This window comes from Galeopterus variegatus, unplaced genomic scaffold (assembly GCF_000696425.1).
Source record: "Galeopterus variegatus unplaced genomic scaffold, G_variegatus-3.0.2 Scaffold4502, whole genome shotgun sequence".
Classification (NCBI taxonomy): Eukaryota; Metazoa; Chordata; class Mammalia; order Dermoptera; family Cynocephalidae; genus Galeopterus; species Galeopterus variegatus.
This window is the reverse complement of record NW_007730613.1, coordinates 137,086-149,641: the sequence shown is the minus strand read 5'-3', so window position 1 is coordinate 149,641 and position 12,556 is coordinate 137,086. Positions and strand designations below refer to the sequence as shown.

General features: G+C 32.1%; 1 protein-coding gene across 1 annotated transcript in view; it reads right to left on the bottom strand.

Annotated features, from left to right (window-relative positions):
- LOC103603208 (A disintegrin and metalloproteinase with thrombospondin motifs 20-like) overlaps positions 1-12,556 on the bottom strand; it is a gene marked incomplete at its 3' end in the record, with an annotated part of 102,853 nt that overhangs the window by 36,905 nt on the left and 53,392 nt on the right. Inside the window, exons 5-7 of the mRNA XM_008587706.1 lie at positions 7,305-7,388; positions 6,638-6,767; positions 5,425-5,460 (exon numbers count right to left, since the gene is read on the bottom strand). Of these exons, the coding sequence (XP_008585928.1) occupies positions 5,425-5,460; positions 6,638-6,767; positions 7,305-7,388 (250 nt within the window). The remainder of the gene's footprint in view (positions 1-5,424; positions 5,461-6,637; positions 6,768-7,304; positions 7,389-12,556) is intronic.

Sequence of the window (12,556 nt, the reverse complement as noted above, 5' to 3'; positions counted from 1 at the left end):
TACCACCCAAACTTCGTGTTTCATGCTTAAAGGTATATACATTCTAAACTGGACATTGTGGTCATGTAACAGATTGGTGAAAACATGTATTGCCTATTATTAGTGACCAAGCTCAAATATTCCGGTAAACATACAACACCAACAAAAGTTGAAGTGAATGGTTAGCAAGCACGTGGTTGGTGGTGTGTGTCTACATTTAGTCAAACTGATTCTGGGTTCTCTAAAAGTTGTCCATCATAAAATAAAGCAGCATGGGCCCAAATCTGATACAGGTTCTCTGTGTTTAGAAGTACAGTCGGCTAAGTAGAGTCGTGCCATCTAGCCATCTTGAAGAATGAAAAACTGTTTTCAACACATTTTGCAAACCTAGTCAAGGACTGAGGCAACAATACAAGCAAAAGGAGATATAGCAGGAAACCTAGTAATTATTACCAACATTTTGTGTTTGTCATTAATAGTTATCCTTAGTTTGTTATTTTTCAACATATTTTGGGTGAGAAAATAAAATACTAATACTTGCGTTAATATAAGCTGTGTAGCCTTGGGCAAATTGTGTTTACCTATAAAACTGGAATAGTTGTATTTACCTCATAGATTTATTGTGAAGCTTAAATAAGCTAAATCATACAAAACTTTAATAGAGGGTGTAATACACAGGAAGCATTCAAATATCTTAGCTATCATTATCATCATTACTATTGACTTAGTGGATAAAAATAATGCTTTCATTTTGAGTCTATATTTCTCAATGCCACTATAATACACTGCATGGGCTGGATGAAAACTACAAAAACATGAACGGAAACAAGATCGACCACTTCTACAGGCATAGAATGTCTAGCACAGAATCATTTAAAAAAATAGTAAGAAATGTTCAATAAAAGTTTGTACTACTTAACCTTCAGTATAAAGATGTGATAACAGGGCACAGAAAATGTGAAAAATATAATATATTAATTAGACTCTTACTAAATGATTGAATATACCTAACAGAGAATAGTTCGTAGGGATGAGGGAATTCAATCTGTTATAAAAATTACAGCAGCAGGTATTTATTTCCATAAGTGTGGAAAATTAGAATTTCTAAAAGGCCCTCGTAACATAAAGAAACTAGATATTTAATAAAACTATTTTTTAACGAATGCTGAGCTCACATGATTTATAAGAACTATCAAGTCCTCACCTCTAAAACCTAACACACATGTTCTCTCTCTCCTTCTGTCTCTCAAATACACATGCATGCAGGCATATGTACTCACATACACACATATTCGTACTCTGCATTAAATCCTAAGTGGTAAGCAATGAATAGTAAGGACAGAGAGTACTCCGAGGGCAAACACTGATGAAAGCAATATTACCCACAGATTAAGAGCTTGCTGGAGGAAACAGCAGATCTGGGTTATGAGTTATCTATATTAAGTCAGAGACCCCGTTATGAACACCTTTTGGATTCCAACAAAAAAATAAAAATCTTCTGTGGAGGAAAGCATACACTTTTTGATCTGGCCACCTCCCAATCTCATGCTTTAATATTAAGTAAATATGAGCTCACAGTCAAAGACCATCAAATATACAACAAAAAGTCAACATAAAATAAAGTTACCAGAAACCACATGTTTGGCTATCAAGCATTTCAGACGTGGAAATTTTCAGAGACAGAATATAAAATTACCTAAAATGTTTAATAAAACTTGAAACTCAATTACAAATATGAGCAAATATAAAAAGAATGCAAACAGAATAAATAGGTGAGTTTTGAAAAAGAACAAAATAGTATCTTTGAAATAGAAAAATACATATATTAAAATGGAGAATTTGAAGGATGGAGAAATCATCAAATTAGACACAGCCAAAGAGAGAAACAGTAAAATGGAAGTTTGAGCTGCTTGAATAAAACATGAAGAGGAAAAGAAATAAAAGCATGGAGAACAGAATAAAACCTAGTAAAGATGTAATTAGGGTCCCCCAGTGAGAACAGATAGAATTAAAAGACAAAATTTAAAAGAAAAAAAATAGATGGGAATTTTTTCCACAATTGCTAAGAAATAATAATCAATATATAAAGGAATCACAACATATCCCAAGCAGGATAAATAAAAAGAAATCTATCTGATATGTGTTTTGCCAGTATTTTCTACCAGTCTGTGTGTTGTCTTCACATTATGTTAACAGTCTCTTTGCAGAGTAGAAAATATAATAAAGTATTATTACTTTATTATTTATTATTACTCCCCCCCCAAAAAAAAAGAAAAAAGAAATCTATCTATATTAGGACACAATTTTAATAAAACTGCATTATATCAGAGACAACAAAAAAAAGAAATCTATCTATATTAGGACACAATTTTAATAAAACTGCATTATATCAGAGACAAAGAGAAAATCATATAAAAGACAGATCACCAAGGAATCTATAACCAAACTACAGATTTCTTAACAGCAAAAGCCAGAAGACAGTGCAGTAATATGTTTGAAATACTGTGAGAAAATAACTGCCAATCTAGAATTGGTACCTGGAAAACTATATTTCAAAAATGAGAGTAAATTTAAGACATTTCTGGAAAAATTAAAGTAGGTAATTTGCCATTAATAGATACTCACTAAAGGAACTTTTAAAAGCTGTAAATCAGGAAAAAAGAAAAATAACCTCAGAAGCAAGGTTTAATATATAAGAATTATGAATATTTTGTAAACATGGGCATAAATTTTAACAAATATTGAATATAAAACCATATTGTCTAATATGAAAGGTTTACAAAATGACAGAAATGAAACAGTTGACAAGAACACCACGTAAGTTAGAAGAAAATTGAACAAAGTTAAAGTAATTTATTGTTTGTTTAGGAGAGAGCTTTAGACAAAGCTAACTTAAGTATTCCTAGTAAAAAGCCACAGTAACTTTAAAAATAATAAAATAGTATATATAATTTTCAAGTTGTAAAGGAAAAGTGGGATAAGAAAACTAATTTAGAAACTTAACAAACCCAGAGAAAGGCCAAAAATGTTGAGGAGGGGGAGCACAAAATAAAATGGGATAATCAGAGAGCAAAAGCATAATGTATATATGTCAATATATAATAATTATAATAAATATAAATGGACCAACCTTGCTAATTCAACAACATAGGTTGTTATATTTGATATTTTAAAAATCCGATTTTATGTTCTTTCTACGAAAAAAAAAAAAAACAAACCCTAATGCATAAGGGCATTGGAAAATTGGAAGAAAAGATATATCCAGCAAATACCAAACAAGAGAAAGTTGGGGCAGCTTTTATGTTATCAGACATAATATACAATAAGAAATGTCTATTTAGTTTCTGTCCCTGGTTCCTGATATAGTGTTTCTAAAATCCTTGGAATGTCCTGAGTGATAACAGAATCTTTTGTTTTAATGAGGTGACAATTGGTGTGCCCCTACATAGCTTCAGGAAGAGTAACGTTCCCTAGAAAGGCCAAGGCATGATTACAGAGTTGAAAATTTCAACCCCACCCCTGACCTCTGGTGAGGGAAAAAGTGTTGGAGATCGAGTTAATCACCAATGACTAATGATTTAATCAATCATGCCTATGTAATGAAGCCTCCATAAAAAGACCAAAACAATGGGGTTTGGAGAGCTTCCAAGCTGGTGAACACATCAAGGTGCTGAGTGGGTGGTGTGCCCAGAGAGGGCATGGAAACTGTATGCCATAATTGCCATAATTCACAAATAATATAATTGTCCACATAAAAATCCAAAAGAATCTACTGGTAAATTATGAGAATTAATTATACTGAAGAATGAGGTGGCTGGATTTAAAATCAACAAGCCAAAAAATCTATTGCATTTCTACTGACCAGCACCATATATCATTTATACTAACAATAAAAAGTAGAAGTGTAACAAAAGTTGTGCATGTCCTATTTGAGTGAAAATAATATAGATTACTGAAAGACATTCAAAAAGTCTTACTTAAATAAACAGGTAAGTGTTTTATGAAGACTGAACATTCTCGTTCTAAAATTTTTATGGATGAGTAACAGTCCAAGAACAGCCAAAATTACTCCTGAAGACAATAAGGTGGAAGTATATATCCTACCAATTTTTAAGATGTATTATAGAACTATAAAAATGAAAATAGTGTGGAATTGGTGCATGAATTAAATAAAAAATATGGGCCCATGGAATGAAGGGTTGATGTGCAGACTCAAGCGCATACAAAAATTTTATTCATGACATTGCAGATTCTAAGAAAAGGAGGGAATTACTCAATGCATAGTTTGGGAAAATTGGTAATCCAAACAGAAAATGAATGAACCAAAGTAGATTCTTATCTGATACCATAGTAAAAAAAGTATCCCAATGGCTGAGAAATTTAAGTGTAAAAGGATAATTTTAAAATATTTATAAGAAAATAGGATAATATGTTTAGACCTCGAGTTACAGAAAGGTTTCTTAAATAAGATACAAAAATGCTAACCCTAAAAGAAGAGCTTTATAAATTCAGCTACATTATAGATTTTCATACACACAAAAAAGTGAAGCAACGGATTGTTAAAAGATATCTGCAATACATAAAAAACACAAAGGATTTAGTATCAAAAAGTTATAAAGAACACCTAAAAAGCAGTAAGAAAACAACAAATACCACAGCAGAAAAATGGACAATATTTCTTTGATTTATTTCATTCCCTACAGAAAAGGAAATATAAATGGCCAGAAAATATACAAAAAGATGGTCAAATTCCTTAGTAATCAGGGAAATGAAAATTATGATTTTAATGAAATATATTACACTTAGATTGGCAAAAATGAGAAATTAATGAGAAACTGGTTAACAGACATGAAGAATGATTGCATATTGATAAGCTAACTATCCTGATTTGACCATCACACATTGTACACAACTATTCAACTATTAATAGTCAACTTTGTACCCCACAAATATGTATATTAAATTATCTTTCAATTAAAAAAAATGAAAAATCCAAAGATATCCTGTATTGGTAAGGATATAATAAAAAGGAACCTATATGCAAAATTAAAGCAAAATAATAAAATGAATAGCTATTTGTAACATTAAAATATTCAAAATATTAAAATGAATAGCTCTTCAGGTAGCTATTCATTTTATTACTTTGCTTTAACGTGGCATATAGGATATTATGTATTATTTCTCATGGATCAAATATTACATAATAAAATACTTTAAATTAAATATGTCAAGCTTTGCACAGCACTGGATATTTATTGATTTACGCATTAATATTAGTTCTTGTTATCCTGTAAAGTTTATAGAAGTAAAATCAAATGGTATAATAATTTATCAAGACAATCAAAATGATTAAAATGTCAAATAAAAGAAAAATACACTAAGCATTATTTTAAATAATTCAATAAACAATTATATAAGCTAAACTTAATTGATAAAATAACTTACCTAATGTGTCACATTTCTCTCTAGCTCCACAAATGTCTTCCCTTAAAATAAAAGATTTATTTTGAGGCATTTTCAGAAAATATTTTTGCAACAAGTCAAAACAAAAATAAAGAAGCATTAACTGTAACTTAACTATTACCACAAATTAACTTCCAAAATCCAGTTCTTATTAAGCTCAAAATTTTAAATTTAGAGTAAAGTACCATTTGTACATATCAATTAGTGATAGGTGATACACAGAAGACTGCGTTGTAAATAGCTGAAGCTTTAACCAAGTACAAAGGAAATGTTTCTAAGTAAATTTTTCACCTCTCTGCCTTTACAGTATTACAATATATGAAATATAGTTTACCCTTTTCTCAATGATTCAGTGTCATCATGAGCAGAGCCATGGACTACAATACAGTACTGTCTGAGAAATTAAGTCAGTTCTGCATTCGTTTTGAAAAGAGATAAAACACATGGACTACCTATCAACTACTTTACATGAGGTAAAGGTTTTCATGTCACGATTCTAGAAGCTGAGATTTCTTTGAGTTTGGCCCCCAAGGAGAGGATTTCTTTAGCCAACCAACCAACCAAATAACAAAGTTAGTATCTATATATTCTGGTAGCATCAGTGTTGCTGAAACAAAGGTATGAATTCACACTGTCTAGTGGTACTTGTAAAATGGATAATAATTTTATAATAGCAAAAGCTGTTTTCCATATAAATAGGTTTGAGAACAACCCTAGCAAAGGCAGCCTGGTAATTAAGACATGCATTGAATATCAAAACAAGGAACAGATTAATTTTTTTTAGAGTACAAGGAGTCCAAAAAGTGAACAACCAAATAAATTCAGGCACTCTTCTTTCTAAGTGATTGATATAACAAGACAGGAATGAACAAACTTGCTGTCAGTTCCATAACTATATTAATTTCCAGATATTATTCCTATTTCTCCTATTCTGCCACAAATATGATAAGAAAATTATTTTGTTTAGATAAAACCATTACCCAGCAGCCTGACATTGCTAATTTCCTAAGGAACTACCTAGTATTTTAGCCTGAAAGAAGGGAAGAATGCTTTCATTCAATACTTTCTTTTGTAATACAAGTCCTCACAGAACACTTCCATGTATTATCAATAAAGAATTAAGGTAACAAGAAGTATCAGTCATTATGAAGGAGAGAGAATAAAGAATTATAGTTGCAAGAGTCATTTCTAAAACTGTACCTAGTGATCAGAACAGCAGTGTCATGGTGGGAAGGGTGAGCATCATCGAGAACATTCTCAGTTTGTTGCCATAAACAAAAGTTGCGTAACGTGGTAGCGGCATTAAAAGTGATGACTGGTCCTTCCTGCACAAAATGATAAGCCCTTCAATATTATGTCCCCTTTCCTTCCAAGCTTATCAGTACCCATACAATTTATCAAACAGCATTGTCACAGGCAAGTGAAGGAGTAACATTATCTCTCCATATTACATATTTTATATATCACATAAAATAAATTTTAGCAATACCTAAAACATTGTGAGCAAAACTGAATCTAATTAGATCTTCTCAATGTAACCATTTAATTGTTAAGATCAAAAACACTACCTTTAAAAAAATTACCATATTTTAAATCCTTCAACATTAGGATTGTAAAAGTCAACACTTGGATGTTTTTAACCTTAGATTTTCTAATTGTTTATTCATTTTTGATACTTCCTAGGCTCAGTTAAACATGGTTGTCATTCCATTTTATTTCTATCACAACAGAAAAGGATAATCTCATTCCTTTTCAAAGCAAGTTTTTAAAAGTAAAATTTTAAAATATCTCATTTCTAATAAGAGCTTTGTGGTCTATATATATATTCCCACTAAAAGCCTAACTTTAGACCTGTTTCTTACCTGTTCATTGTGAATTATAACTAATTTTACAATAACTATGTTTATAAGATTTCCAATACTTGAATCCTTGTAGATTGCTGCAACCTGAAAGCAAAAAATATGATTAGATGCCTAAAATGAATATTTCTTCTCAAAAGTAAATTAAAACCAGACCTAGATCATCAATTCTCCAATTTAGCTGCATGTTGGAATCTCTATGAGAGCTTTTACAAATCCTCATGATCAGGCCACATCCCTTGCCAATTAAATCAGAATCTCTAGGGTTGAGACCCAAGTATCAACATCTTTAAACATTCCCTAGTATTTTAATGATCCCAATGTGAAGCAAAGTTTGAGACCCAGCATCCTAAAACATTCTACTGAGATTGGCCTATGAATCAGCAGCATCCTCATAACCCAGAGCAGATAAGAAATGCAGAATCTCTTTTAGAGGATCAGTGGGTCAGAATCTGCATTAACAAGAGCCCCAATTGGTATAAATACATATTTGAGTTTGGAAACTACTGTTCTTTATGATTTGGCAAGAAAGTCACTTTATTCTGTGTCATGATCCACAATTTACATGACTACAATATCCCATAAAAAATATGTAAGTTGTACCTATTCTTTTCTCATAGTTTTACCTAATCTTTTTTTGCCATAGTTCCATAGTTCCATTTCTGAATATGCTTATTATTGCTAATGCTTAGCACTACTGGAATCCATGAACATTAATTCATTTAGAATCATATAAAAATCCATAGAAAAGATCATGGGCCAAAACCTGGTCTTCAATTCTCCAAATTTGGAAAATGTAGTTCTATGGGGCACTCTGCATGGGCTCAGATTATGAGTCATGGTTAAGGAGTTATCCCGTTCACTAATTCAGGTCCTCTTCTTGTAGCTATCACAGAGGTTATTACCACTGCATAAGGAGTATCTTCCATGGCCGATGCCTCTTCTTTGCACTCCTTTAGAGACATAACCCCCTGGACCTGAGCCACCTGTGCAATGGAAACTGCTTCCAAAGACTTGAGCACATTCTCATGGGCCACTGCCCATGCCAAGACAGCAATTGCTTCAGGGGGTGCTACTTTTCTCATTTGTTTAATAAATAAATATGCAGTAATCTACTCCTTGCTTTGTTGGCTACAGACACAGAGATAAGGAAGAAGACATGGTCCCTGACCTTGGAGAGCTTACAGTTTGCTGAAAGTATCAGTTTCTGGAGTCCTCACTCCATCAGCCAAAGCTGCTTCAACACAATTATAACATGAGTGCTGCCAATGCCTCTTGTGCCAAACAGACTCCTACTGGAACCGGAGCCAAAAGCATCTCGGGAGCTGCTCACACTCACTGAAGGGTCATCATGGTTGTAAATAAGCATTCCAGCACCTTTACTTTTGTTTAAGCTGTGCAGCCACAAATGCTTACAGGTTCATCATCTTTACCTGCAGTGACACCTTTGGCTTTAGTGGCAGCATTTTTTGGCAAGAGTGTGGTAGCCCCAGTGGCATTGACAGTAAGTTAGGACAGGGATGGTCAGATGATTGGCAATTTCAAGCAGGTCTATTAGCACGGCAGTATTGCTCACTTTAAAATGAGAGCTGTGGAAATTTACAGCTGAATTTATAAAAATTCCATTTACAAGCATTTACTTAAATATATCTACCACAGAAAACAAAGTATACCCATCTTTGTGACTTCCCGTGAGTTTAAAAATAGATGCTTTTCTAAGTCAAATTAACAAGCAAACAAAGTACCGCAAAGGTAAATTTACAAAGGCTTTTTTCCCCTAAAAATGAAAAATACTGTGAGGACTTCTGTGTCACATTAGAATATGCATTCCCAGTATTCCACAGATAAAAGCACTTAAACACTAGGAGGTGTCTAAATGGCTAATTACTATACTCATTGCCCAAAATATATTGATTATAATGAGATAGTATAATATCCAGCTATAAAATACATAACCACAAAAATAGTTTCACTTTGAGAAGGAAACAGAAGGTGTACATTTATTGAAAAGTGACCAACCTACCAGCTAGAATTTGGAAACATATTCCCAGTGTTTTGACAATGTGATTTAAATATGTTACTACAGCAAAATATTCTTAAAATGTAATGGTAGGGAAAAGATAATGCAAGGAATTGTTATGTGAGGTGGGTAGTGATCATAAAGCATAGTCCTTTAAGCTAAACAGATACAGGTTCAAATTTTAATAGCCATTTGTTAATAAAAAGTACCATACCTATCTATCAGGCTGCATAAGATTAAATGAGATGGTATACAAACAGCATTTAGATTAGGGCCTGGGTCATAGGGATCAATCACGGTAAGTATTATTATTACTACCACTACTTGTAAAAATTTTCAGAAGAAAAGGCATATTTTATATCCAATGCCAGTTCTAGTACATGTATTTCAAATTAGTTATAGTTTGCTCAAATTGAAAGCAAAGGATTCAAAAGCATCACTGTTTCATTATTTCTTTCAATATTTATAGAATGTCCACTGCCTATCAAACATTGTGTTGCTTTACTAGATATACAGAGATGAGTAAGGCATGATCTCTGACCTTAACTCACCGTCTTCTGGGGTAAAAGATACAAAAACAGAAGGTTCAACAAAAATAATTCTGGAAACCCCCTCCCAAAAAAATCCTCAGAGAAATATTTTGCTTTTATATTAAAATGGTATATTTTAAGTAATTAAGGATATCGTCATGCTCATTTTTAATTGTATGCATCTCCTATTGCTTTAATTATTGATCTTCATAATCTATGTGCTTATATATAATATGTATACCTTATACTACATTTAGATGTTTAAAGGTGCTATTGTTGAATAACTGTATTCAATAAAGCCAAATTGTGATTCAAGCAATGAACAGCCATAAGGCCCATTAGGTACCCAGGGAATTTCAGAATCAGCACAGACAATGCATATCACTCATCCCTAAAACCAACACCCATATTAAATTGCCTTCATGGTAGGGTACTATGTTTGCTACAAATAATAAATAAATAACTCTCATCCCTAAAACCCATATTAAATTGCCTTCATGGTAGGGTACTATGTTTGCTACAAATAATAAATAAATAACAAATGAGAAATAAATTATATATAAATGATAAATGAATGATAAAAATATTTAGTGAATGTTTATTATCTACCAGATATGTTTGAAGTTTAAATATGTTAATTCATTTAATTCTCACAACAAATCCTATGAGATAGGAACTACTATAGTGTCCACTTTACAGGTAAGAAAACTAAGATACAGAGAAGTTAAATAATACATTGAAGGTTACATAGCTGATAAGCAAGAGAACCCAATTTCTAGCCTAGGAAGTTTGGATTTAGAGCTCTACTTTACCTAATCCTATAGAATTTCAGCATTCTACCCCAAATCCTTCCCAATTAGCTCTTGGTACAAAAACTATTTCAACACCCTGCCACAACCCATCTCCTAGGCCCTGATATTGTCCTGTTGTGGTCACTTGATCATGGCCTCAGAGAAACCCAGTCAGGAGACCTGGGTTTTAGTTCTAGCTTACAAGTTAAACCCTGGGAAGTGGATTTATCTATTTTTTGTCTTAATATCCACAACATTGAGGCTCTGAGTACCCTTGGTTACAGGTGACTCTTGTCACAATGCCTTTGTGTAATGAATTAGTATTAACCAGATGTTGGGGAAGACGTGTGAAGGATATTTATTTGAAAGAGCAAAATCATTTTAGAGTTTGAGAAATGTTGAGTTGAAAGAGTTAAATAGGTATCTTCAGGAGCTTTGAATAGGCTCATATATACACTGTATATAAAATCTTTGAGGCAGAGGTATTTTATATACAGCATTTCACACAACTATTTGGCCACAGTACCCACTCTCCTGCGCCCCCCCACCCCCAGACTATGTCACAGGACTAATATTCCATTCCATAGACTACACCTAACGAAATGTTAGACCAGATTTCTTAGGTATTATCCTGTTCTATAAAGCCATGTAATATTTTAATATATTACTGTAATCCCACATTTTAGAGTGCTATGTATTAAAATTTTTATTGATCTAATTCAAATATATTTAACAGTTTACCCTTTGGAAGTTTGTTTCCCTGACATAAATAGTTCTTACTTCTTTACAGGTTTAATAAAATAGTAAATGTTACTTCGAGGATATTTAGCAAAAGGTAAAGAAGAAATGGTATGAATTATACAGTTTAAATCTTTATTTAAGAAAAAGTCTTAAGTAAAATGTACTTCATGCAAAGCATGAAACAAATTACTATCACCATTAACTTACTAACCATTTTGAAAATCATTTCTATATAGAGCTTCAGCAAAAATGCATATGACATGTTTATAGACCACCTTTGTCAAGAACAAAGTAATCTATAAAAAACTGATTTGAAAAAAGCGAAGACATTTTATTTACAAAGATTACTACTATTCACTTGTTCAGAAAGATCTTTTAGTTTTTAAACTGACAATGATGACATTCCACATATATATGCAGTAAATATGTGCAAAAAATTAAAAATATGCAGAGCACTGGGTTGAAGAAAGGAAAAAGTAACAAACAGTTATACCTAAAGTGTGAAATTTTCCTAGCAAACTAGGAAACACTAGTTTTTACTTTAGTGTAGTTGAAAATTTTCCCCACCCTGAATAACATCAGTAAAAGCAACCCAACAAACTGAAAGCAATAGTATAAAGTCAATGTAATGCAAATGAGGGTTTTTAGTTGATAAATGCCTCTATTAATAGAAATTATGTTTTAACACATAGGACTAATTCTTCAGGATGACATAATGCTCCTTAAATTTACATTACTAAATTTGTAACAGGATAAGTATTATAAAGTCAAGCCTTTGTAAACACAATGGAGTGTGGAGGTCGCAGACACGTAAGCATGTATTTAAGATTTATTAAAGAATAAGTTGTTGAATATCAAAATAAACATACTGAAGAAAATAATTGTTCTAGTTTACCTATATTTTGATAGCTTAATAATGCATATGTTAATGCTATTTTAACCTGATGCTGTCACCCTGATTCCCTAAGGATAAAAGCTTTAGAATATCAGATAACTGAATATCTTTGCTCGTTTAAAACAAACACATTTTATTAAATATACTATACACCACAATTGTGTTCTTCCCCAGTAATTTCAATCTCAATTCCAGAAACCCTTTGAATAACAGAGAGCAGTAACCTATTTTGACAACATAATACAGCACTCTAAAAAGTGAATTAAATCACACTCATT